General features: G+C 41.3%; 1 protein-coding gene across 1 annotated transcript in view; it reads right to left on the minus strand.

Moving 5' to 3' along the window:
• Positions 1 to 21,707, minus strand: part of ZNF280C (zinc finger protein 280C) — a 66,255-nt gene extending 44,548 nt beyond the window's left edge. Inside the window, exons 1-2 of the mRNA XM_030807403.1 lie at positions 21,522 to 21,707; positions 13,077 to 13,123 (exon numbers count right to left, since the gene is read on the minus strand). Coding sequence (XP_030663263.1) covers positions 13,077 to 13,107 — 31 coding nt within the window. The 5' untranslated portion in view covers positions 13,108 to 13,123; positions 21,522 to 21,707. The remainder of the gene's footprint in view (positions 1 to 13,076; positions 13,124 to 21,521) is intronic.
• Positions 21,708 to 23,617: the final 1,910 nt, after the last annotated feature.

Below are 23,617 nucleotides of genomic sequence, written 5' to 3' on the forward strand. Positions count from 1 at the left end.
TCAAAGAGAAAAATATTTTTTGCACAATACATAGTATGATATTTAAGATGCACTTTAATAATCCTAATAGCAATTACTGACTTGATATTTGTTTGTTTTTGAGATAGAGTTTTGCTCGTTGCCCAGGCGTGATCTCGGCTCATTGCAACCTCCGCCTCCCGAGTTCAAATGATTCTCCTGCCTCAGCCTTCCAAGTAGCTGGGATTACAGGCACCCACTGCTACGCCCAGTTATTTTTGTATTTTTAGTAGGGATGGGTTTCACCATGTTGACCAGGCTGGTCTCGAACTCCTGACCTCAAGTGATCCACCTGCTTCGGCCTCCCAAAGTGCTAGGATTACAGGCGTGAGCCACCATGCCCAGCCTACTGACTTGATTCTCCTGAGGCACTGGGACTACAGGCTAGACTCCTGAGGTAGCTGGGACTACAGGCATGGTCTACAGTGGACCCTCCCCTACCCTGAGCGGCCATCTCCGCCTTGTAATCAGTACATGGTAGCAAAAGAAATGAGCTCAGAACTAAATCTCTAAGATCTAAACCAGTTAAACTTGGCTAGACAGATAGATAATGAAGGATAGTAGTCATTTACAGTGGCCAATACCACTTTAGGATCAAATCCAAAGTGAGTTTTAGTTATAGGACTAGGATGATTATATCTACAAAAAAGATTGTAGCTATTATCTGAAAAAAAAATCCACTTGTATAAACAAGGGAGATAAACTAAGAATAAGAGAAAATACATAGGAGATATACTAGAAAAACGGAACCAGATTCAGGTATATCAGGCACAGGGCAAAGCAGGGATGAGATACGAGACTGAAAATAGGGAAATTAAGTGTAACTTAATTCCATTCCAGGACAGATTAGACATTTCTCATTTGAAGAAACAAAGTAAAAAATATACTGTGAATATCGCCAGCCTACAAGTTCTGACCAAAATCAGATCTCCTGGGAAGCATTTTAGTGCCTCACTCTTAAATATGGGTGGACAACCAATGCGTACCAGAAAATTGAGGAAAATCTTCAACGTGAAACACCAAAGCAATAAAACAGATTAAAGGATTTTAAAGAAAACCGACAGCTAGGCAGGATGGCAGACTAGATACAGCCAGGTGGAAAAGCTGCCACCGAGGGACTGGGACAACTGGTGCACTCCTAACAGATCTTCAAAGGGGAGGCGCTGAGTGGGCTGAGGGAAGACACAGAAGCTGGAATGAAGCGGGAGGAAACTGGGAAGCCTGTATGGGGCTACTGTGCACCGGGATTGGTTCCTGGCCCCCAATGACTCCAGGGGAATGAGTGAGTTGAACTGGCAAAGAGCAACTCACTCTTGCCATGGACCTCTGGGAATCCCAGCAGGAGAAGACCCTTTGATCACCACGGACACTTTAGCTGGCAGGGAGAGCTGCTTAGAGAAGTGGTAGAGGCAGCACGCGAGCCGGTGTAGAGCCCAGAGGGTTTGTTGCAGGAGCATCTGTATTCGAGCACAGCCTGGGATGCCCATCCCCCTAGGCTCTGCTTGTTTCCATAGGAGACTGTAGCACTAGGGGAATTGTCAGACCTGAACTCTGCAGGGTGGTCTTGCCCATCTGACCTGAGCACTCTTTGGTCTGCTGTCCTCTCCTGGAGCCCCAGCCTGCCCATTCCCTCTTGCAGTACAGCCTAGAGTGCCCTGATGGCCCGCATCATAGCTCCAGAGCTGGCCAACCGGGCTTGACCAGCGGAGAGCTCCAGCAGGGTTGCCCCTGTGGCCATGCACTGGCCCACCTGCTCATTCTCCCCACTCCAGCTTACCCTGGGTCCATGGCCACCCTCCACATCACTTTGCCAGTCAGTGCGTATGTGCGCAGGTGGATCTTGCCTTCCCTGCCCCGTAAGCACACGTGTATGTGCACCCTGCCCTGCCTGCTGCCAGTGGGAGTGCACTCCGCCCACCCTCCTCTGCCATACTACCATTGTAGTCGGAGCCTTGGTGAGCACAGAGCCCGCAAACCCTGTGCCCACCAGCACCCTGCCCCTGAGCCACCACTGCCACTAGAATGTAACTACGCACAGAGAACAGTGGACCCTCCCCCACCCTGAGCGGCCATCTCTGCCTGTATCAACATATACAAAGAGTGCATACAGTCCTGCAACGGCCAGTGCCCCATCCCCATGCTAATGCCACCACCAGCATGACCATACACACAGTGGCCAGCTGGGGCCCCTGCACCCCTGAGCCATGCTGCCTCTGCCGCTTCTGCAAAAGCCCACGCAGAAGCCGCTAGCACCCTGCAGCAGCTGATGAGTGTGCACTCTGCTGTGCTGCTGCTGCCATTGGCATGTGTGAACAAGAATGGGCCCTGCTGTCACTGCCCTACAAAACAGTTTGGCTGGCACCACCCATTGGCGTGCTGGGACAAGAGGTCCACGAGCACCTCAGTCCCCCTAGCACAGTGGGTTCCTAACCTTGAGAAGCCAGAGAAAAAAGCAGAGGCCCAATATCAGTCCTGCAAAATTAAGAGCATGCACTCCAGGAGTTGTAAGCTGAGCCTTGGCCCCCTAAAATTTTCTAGAAATGAAGCCAGTTGACTGAATCTACCTTATACCACAATCAAACCCTTAAGGTAATCAGGTAGGATAGAAGAAAAAAAAAAATCCAAAGGACAGTGACTTCAAAGACTGAAGGAACGTCAGCCCACAAAGAAGAGAAAGAACCAGCAAAAGAACTCTGACAACTCAAAAAGCCAGAGTGCCTTCTTTCCTCCAAACAACTTCACTAGCTCTCCCACAAGGGTTCTGAAGGGGGCTGAGATGGCTGAAAGGACAGAAAAAAGAATTCAGAATATGAACAGGAATAAAGGTCACCGAGATGCAGGAGTACACTGAAACCTAATCCAAGGAAGCTAAGAATCATAGTAAAACAATACAGGAGCTGACAGACAAAATAGCCAGTATAGAAAAGAACGTAACTGACCTGATAGAGCTGAAAAACATACAAGAATTTCAAAATGCAATCACAAGTATTAATAGCAGAATAGAACAAGCGGAGGAAAGGATCTCAGAGCTTGAAGACTGGCTTTCTAAGATAGCCAAAAAAATATAGAGAAAAAAGAATGAAAAGGAACAAACAAGACTTCTGAGAAATATGGGATTATGTAAAAAGACCACTAAACACCCACATCAAAAAGACAGATCTCGATTTAACATCCTACCATGACAACAAAAAGAACTAGAGAACCAAGAGCAAACCAATCCCAAAGCTAAGAGAGAAGACAAGAAATGTCCAAAATCAGAGCTGAACTGAAGGAGACTGAGACAAGAAAAACCATTCAAAAGATCAGTGAATCAGGGAGTTGTTTTTTTGAAAAAAATTAATAAAATAGGCCACTAGCTAGACTAATACAGAAGAGAGAAGATCCAAATAAACACAATAAGAAAAAACAAAGGAGATACTACAACTGAACCTAGAAAAATACAAATAAACATCAGACAATATTATGAACACCTCTATGCACACCAACTAGAAAATCCAGAAAAAATGAGTAAATTTTGGGACACATTCACTCTCCCCAGACTGAACCAGAAATAAACTGAAACCCTGAATAGAATAATAACGAGCTCTGAAACTGAACCAGTAAAAAGAGCCTACCAATCAAAAAAAAGGTGAGGACCAGATGGATTCACACTTGAATTCTACAAGATGTACAAAGCAGAGTTGGTACTATTCCTACTGAAAGTCCTTCCTAACTCATTCTATGAGGCCAGCATTGTCCTGATAACAAAACCTGGAAGAGATACAACAAAAAAATAAAACTTGGCTGGATGCAGTGGCGCACACCAGTAATTCCAACATTTTGGAAGGCAGAGGTGGGTGGTTAACTTGAGGCCAGGAGTTCGAGACAGGCCTGGATAACATGGTGAAACCCCTATCTCTACTAAAATACAAAATTAGCCAGGGTGATGGTGAACACCTGTAATCCCAGCTACTTGGGAGTCAGAGGCAGAAGATTCACTTGAACCCGAGAGGCAGAGGTTGCAACGAGGTGAGATCGCACCACTGTACTCCAGCCTGTGCGACAGAGTAAGACTGAGTCTCAAAAAAATAAATAAATAAATAAAAAATAAAGAACAGCTTAGCCAGGCATGACGGCAAGTACTTCTGTCCGGAGGTGGGAGAATCACCTGAGCCCCAGGAGATTGGGGATGCAGTGAGCCATGATGGCACCACTGTACTCCAGTCTAGGCAAACAGAGTAAGGACCTGTCTCAAAAGAAAAAAAGAAAGAAAGAATAAAGACCAGCAATATTACACAACATTTCCCTCTGATTCACCCTTTCTTTCTCAGGAAGAATCCACCAAAACGAGACTTAAGGAGGACAAATGCAGGATGCAGAAAATCTGACATTCGGCACAATACAAAAACAAAAGAAAATCCCAGGACAACAGCTGTGCAGTAGGCCTACAGAGCAAACAGCCAGAGTGGCGCAGGAGAATACCACTTCCAGGAGACCGGCCAATCTTCCAAAATATTAAGCATTAAATTGTTAGGTAACCTGACAAGTTTCACAGTGTAAGAAAAGTGAATTAAGAGGCCATGGGGCCGGGTGCGGTGGTGGTGCATGCCTGTAGTCCCAGCTACCCAGGAGGCTAAAGAATGAGAATCTCTGGAACCCGGGAAGGGGGAGTGCAGTGAGCCGAGATCGAAACACTGCCCTCCAGCCTGGGAGGCAGCGCTAGACTTCGTCTGAAAAAACAAAAACAAAAACAAAAACGGAGGTGACAGAAGGAGCCAGGCGCAGGGTCTCACGACCTTAATCCCAGCACTCTGGGAGGCCGGGGTGGGTGGATCACTTGGTGCCAGGAGTTCAAGACCAGCCTGGCCAACATGGCGAAACCCTGTCTCTACTAAAAACACAAAAATTAGCCAGGCATGATGGCGCACACCTGGTAAGCCCAACTATTTGGGAGGCTGGGGCAGGGGAATCGCTTGAACCCAAGAGGTGGAGGTTGCAGTGAGCTGAGATCATGCCACTGTACTACAGCCTGGGTGGAAGAATGAGATGCTATCTCAGAAAAAAAAATGAAAAACAAAAAAACGAAAAAACCAATAATCAAAAAACCAAAAAGCTTTCATGCCAACATCTTTGATGAACATGGATGCAAAAATCCTCAACAAAATATTGGCAAACCGAATACAGCAGCACATCAAAAAGCTTATCTACCACTATCCTGTAGGCGTTATCCCTGGGATGCAGGGTTCATTCAACACATGGAAATCAATAAATGTGATTCATCACATAAACAGAACTAAGGACAAAAACTATCTGATTATCTCAATAGACGCAGTAAAGCCTATCAATAAAATTCAACACCCTTTCGTGTTAAAAATACTCAATAAATGGTCAGACGTGGCGGCTCAGGCCTGTAATCCCAGCATTTTTGGAGGCCGAGGCAGGCAGATCACGAGGTCAAGAGATCAAGACCATCCTGGCCAATATGGTGAAACCCCACCTCTACTAAAAATACAAAAATTAACAGGGTGTGGTGGCGTGCGCCTGCAGTCCCAGCTACTTGGGAGGCTGAGGTAGGAGAATGGCTTGAACCCAGGAGGCGGAGGTTACAGTGAGCCAAGATCCTGCCACTGCACTCCAGCCTGGCGACAGAGTGAGACTCTGTCTCAAAAAAAAAAAAAAATTCTCAATAAACTAAGTATTGAAGGAACATACCTTAAAATAATAAGGGCCATCTATGACAAACCCACAGGCAACATCATACGGAATGGGCACAAGCTGGAAGCATTCCCCTGGAAAACCAGCACAAGACAAGGATGCTCTCTCTCACCATTCCTATTCAACACAGTATTGGAAGTCCTGACTAGAGCAATCAGGCAAGAGAAATAGACGACATCCAAATAGGAAGAGAGGGAGTCAAACTATCCCTGTTTGCAGACAGCATGAGCCAATATCTAGAAAACCCCATAGTCTCAGCCCAAAAGTGCCTTAAGCTGATAAACAACTTCAGCAAAGTCTCAGGATACAAAATCAACGTACAAAAATCACTGGCATTCCTATACACCAACAACAGTCAAGCCAAGTGCCAAATCAGGAACACAATCCCATTCACAACAGCTACAAAAAGAATAAAATACCTAGGAATAGAGCTAACCAGGGAAGTTAAAGATCTCTTCAATGTAAATTACAAAACACTGCTGAAAGAAATCAGAGATGACACAAACACATGGAAAAACATTCTATGCTCATGAACTGGAAGAATCAATATTGTTAAATGGCATACTGCCCAAAGCAATTTATAAATTCAATGATATGCCTATCAAACTACCAATGACATTCTTCACAGAACAAGAAAAAGCTATTTTCAAATTCATATGGAACCAAAATGGCCTGGATAGCCAAGGCAAACCTAAGCACAAAGAACAAAGATGAAGGCATCATGCTACCTGCCTTCAAACGGTACAGGGCTACAATAACCAAAACAACATGGTCCTGGTACAAAAACACATATATAAACCAATGGAACAGAATAGAGAGCCCAGAAATAAGGCCACACACCTACAACCATCTGACATTCGACAAAGCTGACAAAAACACACAATGGGGAAAGGACTCCCTATTCAATAAATAGTGCCAGGATAACTGGCTAGCCATATGCAAGAGACTGAAACTGGACCCCTTCCTTACACCATACACAAAAATCAACTCAAGATGGATCAAAGACTTCAATGTAAAACCCAAAACTATAAAAACCCTGGAAGACAACCTAGGCAATACCATTCTGGACATAAGAATGGCCAAAGACTTCATGACAAAGACGTCAAAGGCAATTACAACAAAAGCCAAAATTGACAAATGGGCTCTAATTAAATGAAACTATAGACAGAGCAAAAGAAACTAGAGACAGAGTAAACAGACAACCTACAGACAGGAGAAAAAGTTTGCAAATCATGCATCTGACAAAGGGCTAATATCCAGCATATATAAGGAACTCAAACAAATTTACAAGAAAAAAGCAAACAACCCCATTGAAAAGTTGGCAGTGGATGTGAACAGATGCTTATCAGAAGAAGACACACATGCAGCCAACAAGCATATGATAAAAAGCACAACATCACTGATCATTAGAGAAATGCAAATCAAAACCACACTGAGATATAATCTCTCACTGTCAGAATGGCTATTCAAAAGTTAAAAAAATAACAGATGCTGGGGAGGTTGCAGAGAAAAAGGAACACTTATACACTGTTGGTGGGAGTGTAAATTAGTTCAACCACTGTGGAAGACAGTGTGGTGATTCCTCAAAGAGCTAAAAACAGACCTATCATTAGACCCAGCAATTCTATTACTAGGTATATACCCAAAGGAATGTAAACTGTTCTATCATAAAGACACATGTATACATATGTTCACTGCAGCACTATTCACAGGAGCAAAGACATGGAATCGACCCAAATGCCCATCAATGGTAGACTGGATGAAGAAAATGTGGTACATATACACCATGGAGAACTTTGCAGCCATAAAACAGAGCAAGGTCATGTCCTTTGCAGGAACATGGATGGAGCTGGAGACCAGTATCCTTAGCAAACTAATGCAGGAACAGAAAACCTAATACCACATGTTCTCACTTATAAGTGGGAGCTAAATGATGAGAACACATGGACATATAGAGGGGAACAACAGACGCTGGGGACCTACTTGAGGGTGGAGGGTGGGAGGAGGGAGAGGATCAGGAAAAATAACTCATGCGTATTAGGCTTAACATCTAAGTGATGAATAACCTATACAACAAACCCCCAAGACATGAGTGTACCCATAACAAACGTGCACATGTATCCCTGAACTTAAAATAAAAGTTAAAAAAAGACACAGATAATACAGAGAGCAAGAGACAATAATAGGATATAATAAACATCTTTAGACAGATAAGACAACGATATTATATAAAGACAGACAAAATTCAGTAAAAAAAAAAAAAAAAGTCAATGTCAAAGTTGAGTAAATATGAAACCAAAAGACAAAAAACACATATATTAAACACAGAAAACAAGATTGGTAGACAAATCAATTTCTTTTTTTTTTTTTTTTTTTGAGACGGAGTCTCGCTCTGTCGCCCAGGCTGGAGTGCAGTGGCGCAATCTCGGCTCACTGCAAGCTCCGCCTCCCGGGTTCACACCATTCTCCTGCCTCAGCCTCTCCGAGTAGCTGGGACTACAGGCGCCCGCCACCACGCCCGGCTAATTTTTTTGTATTTTTAGTAGAGACGGGGTTTCACCGTGGTCTCGATCTCCTGACCTCGTGATCCACCCGCCTCGGCCTCCCAAAGTGCTGGGATTACAAGCGTGAGCCACCGCGCCCGGCGACAAATCAATTTCAAAGGTATAAAATGCACCTAACAAAAGCTCCAGGAAAAAAAAGAGAGAGAAAAAGGAGAGGAGAAGTAATCAAAGGAAAATACAAGAAAAATTCTTAGTTCTCATGGATATAAATCTACAGAATGAAAGGGCCCACCAGCAGCCAGCACAATGATCAAGAATAAAAACTACACTAGCGGGACATATGAAATTTCAGAATATTGGAAATTGCCAGGTGGCTGAGTGTGGTGGCCCAGGCCTGTAATCCCAGCACTTTGGGAGGCCAAGGCAGGTGGATCACTTGAGGCCAGGAGTTCGAGACCAGCCTGGACAACATGGTGAGACCCTGTCCCTACTAAAAATACAAAGATTAGCTGGGCATGGTGGTGCGCACCTGTAATTCTAGCTGCTTGGGAGGCAGAGGCACAAGAATCGCCTCAACCCAGGAGCCGGTGGTTGCAGTGAGCCGAGATCGGGCCCTGCCACTGCAATCTAGCCTGGGTGATGGAGAGTCTCACTCAAACAAACAAACAAGAATAAAGAACAGCTTAGGCATGGTGGTGCGCACTCTAGTCCCAGTTACTCAGAAAGCTGAGGTGGGAGAATCACCTGAGCCCCAGGAGGTGGGGGCTGCAGTGAGCCATGAAGGTGCCACTGCACTCCCATCTAGGCAACAGAGTAAGGGCGTATCTCCAAAAAAAATAAGAATAAGAATAAAGACCAGCAGTATTATACAACATTTCCCTCTCATTCCCCCTTTCTTAGTAGGAATCCACCAAAACAAGACTTAAGAAGGAGAATGACACAGGATGCAGAAAATCTGACATTCAGCACAATACAAAAACAAAAGTAAGTCCCAGGACAAGAGCTGTGCAGTAGGCCTACAGAGCAACAAGCCAGAGTAGTGCAGGAGAATACCACTCCCAGGAAGCTGCCAATCCCCCTAAATATTATTAAAATATTAAACATTAAATTGTTAGATTACCTGACAAGTTTCAGTATAGGAAAAGTGAATTAAGAGGCCACGGGGCCGGGCGCGGTGGTGGTGCACGCCTGTATTCCCAGCTACACAGGAGGCGGAGGCATGAGAATCGCTGGAACCCGGGAGTGGGAGGTGCAGTGAGCCAAGACTGCGCCACTGCACTCCAGTCTGGGAGACTTCATCTCAAGAAAAAAAGGGGACAAGGAAGTGGGGGGGCGCGGTAGCTCACGACCTTAATCCCAGCACTTTGGGAGGCTGAGGTGGGCTTATCACTTGAGGTCAGGAGTGTGAGACCAGTGTGGTCCATATGGCAAAATCCTGTCTCTACTGAAAACAAAAATACAAAAATTTGCAGTGCATGGTGGTGCACGCCTTTAATCCCAGCTAGGCGGGATGCTGAGGCAGGAGAATTGCTGGAACCCGGGAGGTAGAGGTGCAGTGAGTTGAGATCGTGCCACTGCACTCCAGCCAGGTTAACAGCGTGAGACTGTCTCAGAAAATAAAAAAAAAAGAAAGAGGGCCGGGCGCGGTGGCTCACACCTGTAACCCCAGCACCTTGGGAGGCCGAGGAGGGTGGGTCACGAGGTCAGGAGATCGAGACCATCCTGGCTAATATGGCGAAACCCCGTCTCTACTAAGAACACAAAAAAATTAGCCAGGCATGGTAGCAGGTGCCTGTAGTCCCAGCTACTCGGGAGGCTGAGGCAGGAGAATGGTGTGAACCTGGGAGGCGGGGTTTGCAGTGAGCCGAGATCGCACCACTACACTGCAGCCTGGGCGAGAGCAAGACTCTGTCTCAAAAAAAAAAAAAAGGCTCTGGAAGGGTGTGAGTGGCTATAGGTTTTAATAAACTTTGCTAACTTATAAAATGAAAATTTTAATTGAACAATATATAGAAAAAGAGAAAAGGAAATGTACCCATGATACATTAATATGTATTATTATGTAATATGTATGTTCACTCACCTGTGAACAGTATTATGGTCATCATAAAATCATGGAATATGATTTACTGAAAAATTCAGATATAACTATATTGAGAGATGCTTAAAAGAAAAAGTTTTAAGAAAACTAAAATCTTCATCTTCCTTGATAGAAAATCACTAGGTAATGGCAAAACTTGATGGTTCAAGAGACAACTGTATGTACATACGAGTTTTAAAAATTGAGAAACGTGGAAGTAATTATTAGAAAAACAGCTATACAACTGAAAGTACATGCTTTCAGTTTTTTAGCTTGAAAAAACAGGGAGTATATAGGTACCTGCATGTGCTCACACATACACATCTATCTCAACCTCTCTCTCTCTCTCTCTCTCCTTCACTCCCTCCAAGAGCTCTCCTTCACTCCCTCCCTTCAAGAGACTGTGCTTAAGTAACTTAAAGTCTTTTCAAGTTGTTTGACTTTAAAAAAAGATATGTGTATTGTTTAGGTTAAAAAGTAGTGAAGGAGATGTAAACTAACGTAACAGCAATGGGGTCTGGGCACGGTGGCTCACGCCTTTAATCCCAGCACTTTGGTAGACTGAGATGAGGCCAGGAGTTTGAGACCAGCCTGGCCAACATGGTGAAACCTCGTCTCTCTAAAATTATAAAAATTACAAAAATTAGCCGGGAGTGGTGAGGCACACCTGCAATCCCAGCTACTTGGGAGGCTGAGGCAGGAGAATCACTTGATCCTGAGTGGCAGAGGTTGCAGTGAGCAGAGATGGCACCACTGCTCTCCAGTCTGGGCCACAGTGCTAGACTCTGTCTCAAAAAAATAAAAAATAAAAAATAAATAATAAAAATGGGAATGTATGTAAGTGGTGGAGTGACATGTAGATTGTGGGGGACAACTATAAGAATAAATAAAAACAAAATAAAACTTCTTCAGAGTTCTGGCTTAGACAATGATATCTTTGTTTTTCAAATGCAGTCATTCCTAACAGTAATTTTACTATATTAAAATAATGCCATTTCTACTTTTGACTCAAAATTAAGACCATCCTTTAGCACGGCCTTAACGTGTAAAACTTGAAAACAATGATTTGAGGATAGGACACAAACAAAACCTCTTAACAAATTGGTTCCATTCTTTTAAAACATTTTGATTTCCTCTTCTATACAGACACGCCAGATATCATGGCTTGGCATAACATTGTTTGATGTTCAGTAGTCTGCCTACCAAAGAAACCCCCAAAACAAAAAATCTTCACATTCTCCCAAATGTAACCAATATTATGAACTGATCCTTTTTTCCAAATACCTCAAAAAACATTACATAGAATGCTGTAAGTCAGACAATTAAAAGTATTAATTCATATTTCAGTATTTGTATATTCTGAATACTTGAAAATACCGCACTCATTGTGTCCCTTGAAGTCCTCATTCGTACTGCTTCTTCCACTTGGAATATCCTTTCTCCTTACCTTACACTGTCACATGATTTGAGTATAGTGGAAAGAGCATGCACTTGACATCAAATTGAATAGTTCAAATCCTCATTGCACCACTTTTAATTATGTGACTCTGGAGAAATTACTTGAACCTATTTTCTCACCTCTAACATGAGCACAATATCTGCCTAATAGAAGTGGTAACAGAGATTCAGGAAAATGCCATATTAATAAGTATCTAACTTCAAGCAGATATCCCCCCAGATTGATTCCTTGCCCCTTTCCAACTCTTAGTTCAATTATAACTTCCTCAGCAAACCATTAGATTTTTCTTTAACCTCTTACTGCACTGACAGTCTATGCTATGCAATTCAAGATTTAATATATATGATCTCAAACTGCCTACTATTTCTTAGTGTGTCTTAATTATACATGTTCAACTCCAAAGTAAGCTCCTTGAGAGTGAAGAACATATTTTCTTTCTTTGTATTTCCTCCTACACACAGTAGTGTATTGGATATGTACATGATTATCTACGGGGTAAGAAACTAGGTAAAGCCATGCAATGCCAGATTTAAAGAAACAAGGGAGACTCATATATACTGATAATTTAAAAAATAATTTACATTATGTTGATACCATCGTGATATTATGGGAACAAATAAATAGGTCTTCCCTATTCTTTTAAACTGAGTACTGCCATTGTTAATTTCAAGATATACTACTGAGCAAAAATTTTTAAAAGGCACATAATAGCATATATAGTATGATCTTATTTAGAAATTATTTTTTGTCTATGCATAGAAAAAAGTTTGTGATTATGTATACTAAACCTACAACAGTAGTTATCTCTGGGGATGAGAAGGAAACATTTCATATCTATTACTGACATGTTTACTGTATTTTTTTTAAATTAGGAATATGCATTACTTTAATAAATATTTGTTTTGGCCAGGCACAGTGGCTCACGCCTGTAATCCCAGCACTTTGGGAGGCCGAGGCGGGTGGATCACGAGGTCAGGAGACTGAGACCATCCTGGCTAACACGGTAAAACCCCGTCTCTACTAAAAATACAAAAAATTAGCTGGGCATGGTGGTGGGCGCCTGTAGTCCCAGCTACTCAGGAGGCTGAGGCAGGAGAATGGCGTGAACCCAGGAGGTGGAGCTTGCAGTGAGCCGAGATCATGCCACTGCACTCCAGCCTGGGCGACAGAGCGAGACTGTCTCAAAAAAATATAAATAAATAAATAAATAAATATTTGTTTTTAAGAAAATGTGCCCACTTCTGTCTCTAACCTTTTCTTTTGAAAGGTTTACAGTACAAAAATCATGCCTATTAGTATCAACTACAGCGGAAATACTTACTTTTCGGTTGAAAACGTTTGTCGTCATCCATGAAGTTGCAAGGTCACCTAAGTACGAACACATGACATCAATCAATGTTATGAGTCACTTTAAGTAACACCAAGTATTGAAACATGAAACCTGAGACCCAAAATCTTTGGGTCTAATTTTGATCTCCAGCACACTCACCATATGACTCCAGACAAGACAGTAAGCTAGGTCTCAGTTTTCCACCCTCTAAAATAAAGATGTCTACTACTAGTGTGGATTTTGTTAAATTAAATGCACACAAATTTAAGTCTTTTTCTCCTACAAAAGCCCACCTTTTGAGTTTGATGTGTTTAATACACACAGGTAATTCATTTTCTGTAATTGGTTTATTCCCAAATGAATACATTTAACGTATAGTTACATGTATTAAACATTTACTACTTGAAGAAATCGGAGTTATCAGATTACAAATAAACTTCAAAAGGGATCTTTATGCAAAAATGAGTAATTACCCTGTAATATATGTTTTAGTAAATCTGAATTCTGAAATGCTGACATTAATCTTTAACTGATTCCTATTCTTCACATTTCAGAAATATTATTACTATAAGAAAACACATACATTTAGATATTTTTAGTTTTTCGAATCAACTCTGAACCGAAAAGTAACAGAAAAGTAATTGGATAAATTGCATAATAAAACAATTCATTATTAAGTAACTGTTCACTGCCTTTTGTGCTCAGGGTACTGTGCTAGGTTCTAGGGAAAATACAAAGATGAATAAGCCATAGTCCTTGCCTTCAGAAGTTTACAATCTGTCTACAGTTCTTCGGGCTTTTCAAAAAGCTGTTACATTAAACATTATAAAAAAAAAATTTGAATTGCTTTCTAAAACAGGAATTTGTATCCTGAGTTCTTGTGCACTGCACATACCATATAGTCTACATACAGAATACACACTTTTAAAATACTATTTCAGTTATAAAACAAAAAAGGTAAAAATCGGACATCAGAAATCTAAAGTAGGATATACAGAGCTAATTCAGTCTCCACGTATGTCTTTATCTTCCAACTGGCAAAAGCAAACTCCCTAATTCCAAATTATTTGGATGAAATTAGAGCAAAGCGGAAAATATTACTTTAACTCCAGAAGAAGTTACTTGTATAAATGTTTGTATTTCTACTACAAGAGTCTCTAGTGAATTCTGTAATTCAGTAAATGTCCCTAGTTTTGAGGTCTGACTTGAATATCCTACTTTAGATTTCTGATGTCCGATTTTTACCTTTTTTGTTTTATAACTGAAATAGTATTTTAAAAGTGTTTATTCTGTATGTAGAATATATGGTATGTGCAGTGCACAAGAACTCAAGATACAAATGTTTGAATAATCTCTTTAAACTCAACTACTTGGATAGTTAGTGCTTGTTCCTAAATTAGAATTAAGGTAATACATATGTCACGCAGATAAATACATGACAATTCTTGCTCAACATTAAGGATCTATTGCTACCAAGAGCACAGAATTTTTTAAAGTCACAATTGCACAGTATATGAGACTCATACAACACTTTTTTTTTAATTTTTATTTTTTAGAGACAAGGTCTCGCTATGTTGCCCAGGCTGGAGTGCCGTGGCTATTCACAAGCACGACTGATCATCGCATACCACAGCCTTGAACTCTTGGGCTCAAGTGATCCCCCCAAGTAACTGGGACTACAGGTGAACATCACTGTGCCTGGCTTAACACTTTAATTAAATGATCATATAAAATATTTATTGGCATAACCATCCTAAAATGATTACCAAATGTACAAGTAGTCTATACAAACAAGCCATATTTACTGCCTATGGCTATAGAGATAGCTTTTGAGGCCCAATGCAGCCACCAATGAGTCTCAATTGGTATGCTCATAAAAGCTCTAAAAAGTCAGAAATCTTTAGATGCCATTAGAGCCATAACTTCAGTCCAAAGCTGTGCTATCCAATGAGGTAACCACTAGCCACATGTGGCTACTTCAACTTAATTAAAAAATAAAAATCCAGCTCCTCAGTCACTCTAGCCATATTTCAAGTGCTCAAAAGCCACAAGTGGTTAGCGGCTACTGTAGTGGATGATGCAGCTATGGAATTTCTATGGGACAACACGTCAAAAGAATGTTACCATACTTAGTTCCAGTTTTTAAAATAAACAAATACATACAACTTCATGGATTCCTTTGGGGAAGGATCGCAGCCTTCTAAAACTATCACAAAAACCCCTAAAGTCACTACATCAGAATTTTGGTGGCAAGGGAAGGAATTGTATGGGGGATTAAGTCAGCTGTCAGAGAAATGGAATATCCAGCAAAGATATGCAGTGGGCATCTCAGAGCTCCTATAACAGCAACTCCAGAGGGTCTCTAGGTTCTGCAACTCAGAGTTGGCCTCAAAATAGGCACAAGAGGAAAGAATGCTCCATATTTCAGCTACTGATTCAGGTGGAGATACTATACCCATGTTTAATACACCGTTCTTCTGGGGGAAAAAAATGAATTCTGAGTAACTGACTCAGGAAACACCTACTGAACACAACCCATTCATTTTTTTGAAAACTGCCTGTATAAATAATTATAATTCCTATTTAGTTATTTTTTGGTTTCAGCTTTTATGTATCTAAAATTCAACTATGTTTTACAAGAGTTTATTCTACAAAAAGTTAAAAATAGATTAACATAGTTAAAATGGTAAATAGTATATGTATTTTGCCACAATAAAAAACATTTAAATAGTTAATGGATGTCACTTTACACCCACTAGGATGGCTAGAATTAAAAGACAGATAATCACAAGTGTTGGCAAGGATGTAGAGAAACTGGAACCCTCATACACTGCTGGTGGGAATGTGAAATGGTACAGCCACTGTGGAAAACACTTTGGCAGTTCCTCACAAAGTTAAACAGAGTTATCACATGACCTAGCAATTACACTCCTAGAGACAGACAATTGAAAATATATGTCCACACAAAAATTTGCACACAAATGTTCACAGTGGCATTATTCACAATAGCCAAAAAGTGGAAACAACTCAAATACCCATCAACTCAGGAATGGACAAACAAAATGTGATATATCCATACAACTGAACACTATTTGGTAATAAGAAGGAATGAAGCACTGATACATGTTACAATAGGAATGGGCCTTGAGAACATTATATTAAGTGAAGGAAGACAGTCAAAAAGACCACATATTGTATGATTTCATTCATATCAAATGTCTAGAAATGGCAAATCCATAGACAGAAAATAGAGTAGTGGCTGCATATGGTTGGGAGGGTTGGTGGGAAATGGGGAGTGACTGTTAATGGGTACAGGGTTTCTTACTGGGGTGATGAAAATGTTCTAAAATTAACTGTGGTGCTAGCTGCACAACTGTGAATATATTAAAACGACTGAATTGCACACTTCAAATGAGTAAATTGTATGCTATATGAATTGTATCTCAATAATGCTATTAAGAAAATAATAAGGCCAGGTGCGGTGGCTTACTCCTGTAATCCCAGCACTTTGGGAGGCAGAGGCGGGTGGACTGCAAGGTCAGGAGTTCAAGACCAGCCTGACCAACATGGTGAAACCCAGTCTCTACTAAAAATATAAAAATTAGCTGGGCGTGGTGGCACGTGCCTGTAATCTCAGCTACTCAGGAGGCTGAGGCAGGAGAATGGCTTGAACCCGGGAGGTGGAGGCTGCAGTGAGCCGAGATCGCACCACTGCACTCCAGCCTGGGAGACAGAGTGAGACACCATCTCAAAAAAAAAAAAAAAAAAAAAAAAAGAAAGAAAATAATCAGCTGGTAGCATATAAGCTTGGGAGTGATGTGAAGAAAAAGTACCAAAGAACCTAACAAAGATAGCAAAGCTGTAAGATTCTGGAGTAGAGAAAGGGAGAGTAGGTAAACATTCAAGTCCTGATGATACCATTTAAATACCTGAAGCTAACCATGCCTGAAGCAAATTATCCACAACAGCTTTTCAGTTAAGAGAGAAAATAATTATTCATTTTTGGTTTAATCTACTTTGAGCTAGGTTTCTGGCAACTGTGTTTAAGACTACTAATAAACTCATCAATGGATTACCCCATTTTTCAAACCAGGGTCAACAGACCTCTCAGGAAAATAGATATATTCCAGGTTGTGCAAGAGAGCTCTATAACAATATAATTCTCTTTTTGTTTTGCGATCTAACTTTTGCTATCTAAAAAAATTAATATAAGCCTGCTCTGGGGACTCCCTGGGTGACCACCTTATATACCTAAATGACGCATTTGCACTAAATGAAGGGCAATGACAATATGGTTAGCTACAGAAATGAAGGTACTGAAAGGGTTCAAATAAAAAACCTTGCTATTATTTATATATAAGTAGGGAATATATTATATATATAGTATATATAAGTAGGTATGAAAAACTCAATAGAAGTAGGCAGTGACTCAGCAAAATACTCATTCAATATATGAAAGCTGATTCAAATGGCAATGGTTTTGTAGTTTCACTTGACTGCTTTGTTTTATGGTTGTGTAAGAACTCTGAGAATGTTTCAAACATTTTAAGTTCAGGGGTGTCTGTGAAATGTTTTTCTTATACCAAGAATTGGTATAGTACTCAAATCCAAGAAAACTGGATTATATCTTGGTTCCTTAGACAATTTCACTGGCATCTCAATGATTCAAACTTTCAAAGTAGGTTTTGGGAACAAATTATACACAATTCAGAAAGAAAATAGAGGCTCTTCATATTTTCTTTGTCCAAGTTTTTATACTATGCAAATTATCTTTTTTTCTGAAAGTCTGAACACATGAAGTCCAGGTACATTTTGAGAAGACATTTAATAACTTTATTATTTTATCCTAATTTATTCAACTTTTGTCTCTGTTAATTGTCATACTTCATTTATTTGTAGAAAATAGCTGGTTTACGCTGAGATTTAAAACTCACTAGCATAATACTTTGCGAAGTTTGCCTATATTTTAAAACATTTTATGTCAGCTTTGGGATAGGGCACTATAATAAAATATACTTCTACAAAGAAGTTTTACATTATACTCAGGGTATAGACTTTATAGGCATACACTTTTATTATAATTCATATGTAAAAGATATGGGGAAAAGACTAATGTACAATTACTGGCCTTTCGAAGCCAATCTGTAAATATTTTATGTAAGTTTCATAAGATATTCTATAATCACTAATTCCTAAAGTAACCTCAAGAAGTATATATTATTAATCAATTTGCTTTTTATAGGAGTAAAACTTATCCACCAGGGAAAATGTAAGTAAGTGCATTGACGGGAACACTGGACATAGGGGCTGAAAACCTGAGTGGGAATTTCTGGTCTACCACTTCCTGGCTGCCAAATCTGTAAGTATAATCAACCTCTGTAAGCCTTAGTTTTTCTATCTGTAAAACGAAAACAGTAATACCTTCCTTGCAGCACTACTGTGAACATTAAATAAAGCACGTGAAATATTCCTAAATAGTACTTTGCACTATTTTTCTCAACTTCTCCTTCCTTACCTGAAGTCATACCGTAAATTGATGAATACAAGCACTTAAAGAAAACAAATCTAGTTCACATGAAGAGCTCAATTAAAATCATATCATAAATAAACTGCATCACATCAGTAGTTCTCAAACTCTTTTATCCCAGGATTTCTTTTCACTTAAAACTTAACAAGAACCCCAATGAGCTTTATGTTTATATGGACAATATGTGTTGATATTTCTCATATTAGAAATTGAAACTGAGACAGATTTCAAATGTTTTTATTTAAAATATTTATAAGACCATTACAAGTTAATAAAAATACTTTTAATGAGAATAACTTTTAAAAAACAAATCTAATGAGAAAAGTAATATTGATTCACATTTTTGCAAATGTCTTTTAATATTTATCTTAATAAAAAGCAGCTGGATTCTCTTGGTCTCTGGGGAAAAACATTGTATGATCTCACATGTGGAATCTAAACAACTTTATCTCATAGAAACAGAGAGTAGAAAGATGGTTACCAGAGACTTGGGAGTTCGGGGTGGGACAGATGGGGAAAAGATGTTGATCCAAGAGTACAAAGTTTAATTAGGCTGGAGGAATAAGTGTTAGTTCTCTATTGCACTACAAGGTGACCACAGCTAATATTAATAATGTATTGTATATTTCAAAATTGCTAAAATAATTTCTAACATTCTCATAACAAAATGATAAATTGGTAAGGTGATGGCTATGTTAGCCTCTTTCCATAATGTATACATATCAAAACATCACATTGTACCCCATAAATACGCACAATTATCATTTGCCAATACAAAGTTAAAAAGGAAACAAAAAAATGAAAAAAAAAATACTCCTTAAAAGAAAACCACTTTGCAGCAAATGAATAAAGTCTAGACAAACACTCTACTTTCAGGGGTCATTTCTACAGTTCATTACTAGTGATGTTTCTCTGAATGTGCAGAGCACTGGGAAAAAAAAGTCTAGACATATATATTTGATTCAAATTACTGAAGAAGGCTGGGCATGGAGGCTCACTCCTGTAATCCCAGCACTTTGCGAGGCCGAGGTGGGTGGATCACGAGGTCAGGCGTTCCAGACCAGCCTGGCCAACATAGTGAAACCCCATTTCTACTAAAATTACAAAAATTAGCCGGACGTGGTGGCAGAGGCCTGTAACCCCAGCTGCTCGGGAGGCTGAGGTAGGAGAATCGGTCGAACCTGGGAGGCACAGGTTGCAGTGAGCTGAGATCGCGCCACTGCACTCCAGCCTGGGCGACAGTGCGAGACTGCGTCTCAAAACAACAACAACAAAAATTACTGAGGAAATCAAATCTTTTTGAATCACTACTTAAGACAAACTCACTGAAAACCAAGTAGCTGAGATTTGGAGTTATTCAACCTAAGAACTTTTTCAATAGGATATTCTTCAACTCTTCAACATGCTTAGAAATAATATTAAAGTATGAAAAAGTTGAAAAAAAATGAAGCCTTAAAAATAAAAATACAAAGGAAAAAGGAACTGAATAATACTTCTTAAAATTTTTAAGTGAGCCTCCTTGCTTATTCTCCGTGACCACCTCACTCTCACAAAAAGTGAGGCATAATATAGCAAATTGAACACTGAATGAGGGTCAGAAAGCCTAGGTTTAAGAATTGGTTCCATCACTTCCTAGGCACATGACCTCGGTAAAGTTCTGTCCTTGAGGCTGTTTCCTCATCTTCAAACAGTTCTATCAACACCCTACAGCCCATCTCAAAAGGGGTGCTACCAATGAAATACACAAATGCAAGATACGATTATAATGGAATGTGTATGGCTGTAGAAACATCAAAGGTACACGGCCCTAATTTTACAAGCAAATCAGTGCCTTTGTAGGCTCAATGAAGTTTCCGCGTAAGGAGATTAAGTTTGCACAGTAACCCCCAAACCAGGACACCTCACAAATACTAAGATGAGACTTTTGCAGTTTAAAACTCTACTTCTAGGTTTCAATTTTGTTTAGGGGCACTAAAAGACATTACAACTCATAGTCCAAACCTGAAAACAATAGTAAAAAAAATTTAAGGTCGCAGATTTAAAAAAACTCCACAAAACTAACAAATCTTTCCAAACAAAGAGAATCCCCTGGATGAAGGTCTCCCGTGCTTGCAGAAGCTGGTTCACTTGACAATTTCCTCTCGAATTTCTCCTTAAAAAAGCATTAAAACCTGAGAGAAGTTGAGAGGAACTCCCTCCATCTCTAGAGCAGGAGTATACCTCAGCATAATTTTTTCCATCTCTTTAAGTAAAACCTGCAAACCTCCTAGTTAGAACATAGTGTATTTAACTCCACGTTTCTCCTCAGGGCTCTTATCCTCTAGACAATAACGGAATGGAGCACGATTTCTGTGACAGAGAAGGGAAGTCCCTTTGACCAGAACAAGGTTGTGGGCATGGAATGACCGGTCCTGTGTGGGGGGAACCTGGGCAGAAAGAGGGGGTCACAGGATCTCTGATGCCTGAAAGTTCGGAATCCCCTCAAGTCTCTTTTCGTTTGACTGAAGAGACTTGAGGGTGGGCGGGTCTCCGTCAAACATCAGTATCAACCGTACAAAAGACGAAAGGGAGCTGCCTCCAGAATGAAAAACCCAAACCGAGTTGGAAACAGACCGGCAGGACTCAGGAGGTGAGAAGGCTGCCGCAGCTGCCGCGGCCCGCGAAACCACGGGCCGCCAGGCTCTATCTCCAGAAAACCCTCCCCCTTCAGGGCCCGGCGCAAGATGGTGGCCCACCAACTACCACGCCGCCAAGCCTGTCCCCTCCCCCGCACCCCCGTGGATCCGCACCCGCATAGAGACCCTCAGCCAGCCACCCTCAGAACCGCTCTCTGGGGAAGGCTGCCTCGGCCGCGCCGGAGAGCTGCTGCCTGCTTCCGCGCGGCAAAGGCGGGGGCGGGGGCCGCTTACCGAGAGCAGAGCAGATCGGTCTGACTGGGGTTCGTATAAGGAGGAGGAGAAAGAGGAGGAGGAAAGGGAGGAGCGCGAAAACCTCGGGCGACAGCCTCAGCAACAGCGACTCCCCCGGAGACTTCCAGCGCGGAACCGGCGCCTCAGCACGGGGCAGGAGTATATAACTGCGCGCGCTGCCTCATGGGTAGAGGCCGACTCCACCCCCTGAACATCCGGGGCCTTTTAGCCGCCCACGGACGGCTGGTAGTTACATGTGCAGCTACTTTACTTACCGTCGAAGGCGGCGGAGGAAGTGAAATTGACCAGCGTGGATGCAGCTCTTCTAAGCAAACGCTCCATTTAACCTGGAGTTGTCATCCCAAAAAATACGTTGTACCTGACTGCAGAGAAACATGAATTCCGGGTCTTCCCTGTGTGTGAGGGCTAAAGACACGAGTTAAAAAAAAAGATATATATATATATATATATATATATATATATATATTGTTTTCTGGAAATACTGTACTTGAAACACGTCTCAAAATACTAGTTATTTTTACCACATTTTGTTTTAAACATACGGTTTTGCCTGTCTCTGTGTTATTTCTAATTGCCATATAGATGCCTATAGTAGTTACAAAAATGCTAAGGAAAAATACATTTACAGCTGGGTTCGGTGGCTCACACCTGTGATTCCAGCACTTTGGGAGGCTTAGGTGGGTGGATCACCTGGGATGAGGAGTTTGAGACCACTTACCTTTCCTCCTCGCCTTTCTCCTCCTCCTTATCTGAACCCCAGTCAGGCCCAGTCAGCCTGACCAACATAGTGAAACCCCATCTTTCCTAAAAATACAAAATCAGCTGGGTGTGGTGGCGCATGCCTGTAATCCCAGCTACTTGGGAGGCTGAAGTGGGAGAATCACTGGAACTTGTAAATACGTTTACAAGAAAAACACTTGCCAAAATACTGCTTACAGAAACATTTTCTAGACATTGTGCTTTGAACTGTAAAAGTTTCTTCTCCCAACTTTCTCCGCAAGGTTTATAGCAGTATTGGTTCATCTCTCTTTTTTTTTTTTTTGAGACGGAGTTTCGCTCTTGTTGTCCAGACTGGAGTCCAATGGCGCGATCTCGGCTCACCACAACCTCCGCTTCCCGGGTTCAAGCGATTCTCCTGCCTCAGCCTCCTGCATAGCTGGGATTACAGGCATGTGCCACCACACCCGGCTAATTTTGTACTTTTAGTGGAGACGGGGTTTCTCCATGTTGGTCAGGCTGCTCTCAAACTCCCCACCTCAGGTGATCCGCCTGCCTCGGCCTCCCAAAGTGCTGAGATTAACAAGTGTGAGCCACCACGGCTGGCCCAATTCATCTCTTAAGAATTGCCCAGACTGAAAATACTGTGTGGCTCACATAACACACACATAAATCCAGTCACTGAATCCTACCATTTTTATTTGAGCTAGTTTTGTCTTTCTTCTCTATACAGCTATTTGCTTCTGACCCTGAAAATAAGCTTTACAGGAAAAGACAGGGAATAATCAAAATAAACAAAAAAGTGAAAAGTCTCAAAATCTTGGAGCGTGCATAGTTGGTCCCTGCTTCCGGTCAGGGTGATAAGAAAGTCCGGGCACCTTTTCCTTTGATGCCAGCAGGAAATTTAAAACTAGCAAATCTACAGCCTGCATGACTCTGTTTTTGGCTGTAGTGGGAAATTTAAAACTTGTAATTCTCCAGCCTGCCTCCTTCTTTGGCATTGGTGGGAAATTTAAAACTGGCAACAAAAATTGGTGCAGTTGAGAAATTTAAAACTTGCAAATCTACAGCCTGTGCGGCATTTTCACCAGCCCCACTTCCTAGATGCTATAAAGGCCCATCCAACTTCCTCTGCCTCTCTCAAACCAGCCCAGACCTGTTTGCAGCACCCACCCCTCCCTCACTTACCCCCACTAGTCCCCAGGGTAATAAAATTTCTCTCCAATTCTCTTGGCATATCTAGTGTCACGAGTGTCCACATCCAACCTAAAATTAGGAGGAGGAATGGTCAAACTGCCTCAGCAGGATGACCAGAAAACACTTGTACACCCAAATTTCAATCTAACTTATTCTTTTTT

This window comes from Nomascus leucogenys, chromosome X, assembly GCF_006542625.1.
Source record: "Nomascus leucogenys isolate Asia chromosome X, Asia_NLE_v1, whole genome shotgun sequence".
NCBI lineage: Eukaryota > Metazoa > Chordata > Mammalia > Primates > Hylobatidae > Nomascus > Nomascus leucogenys.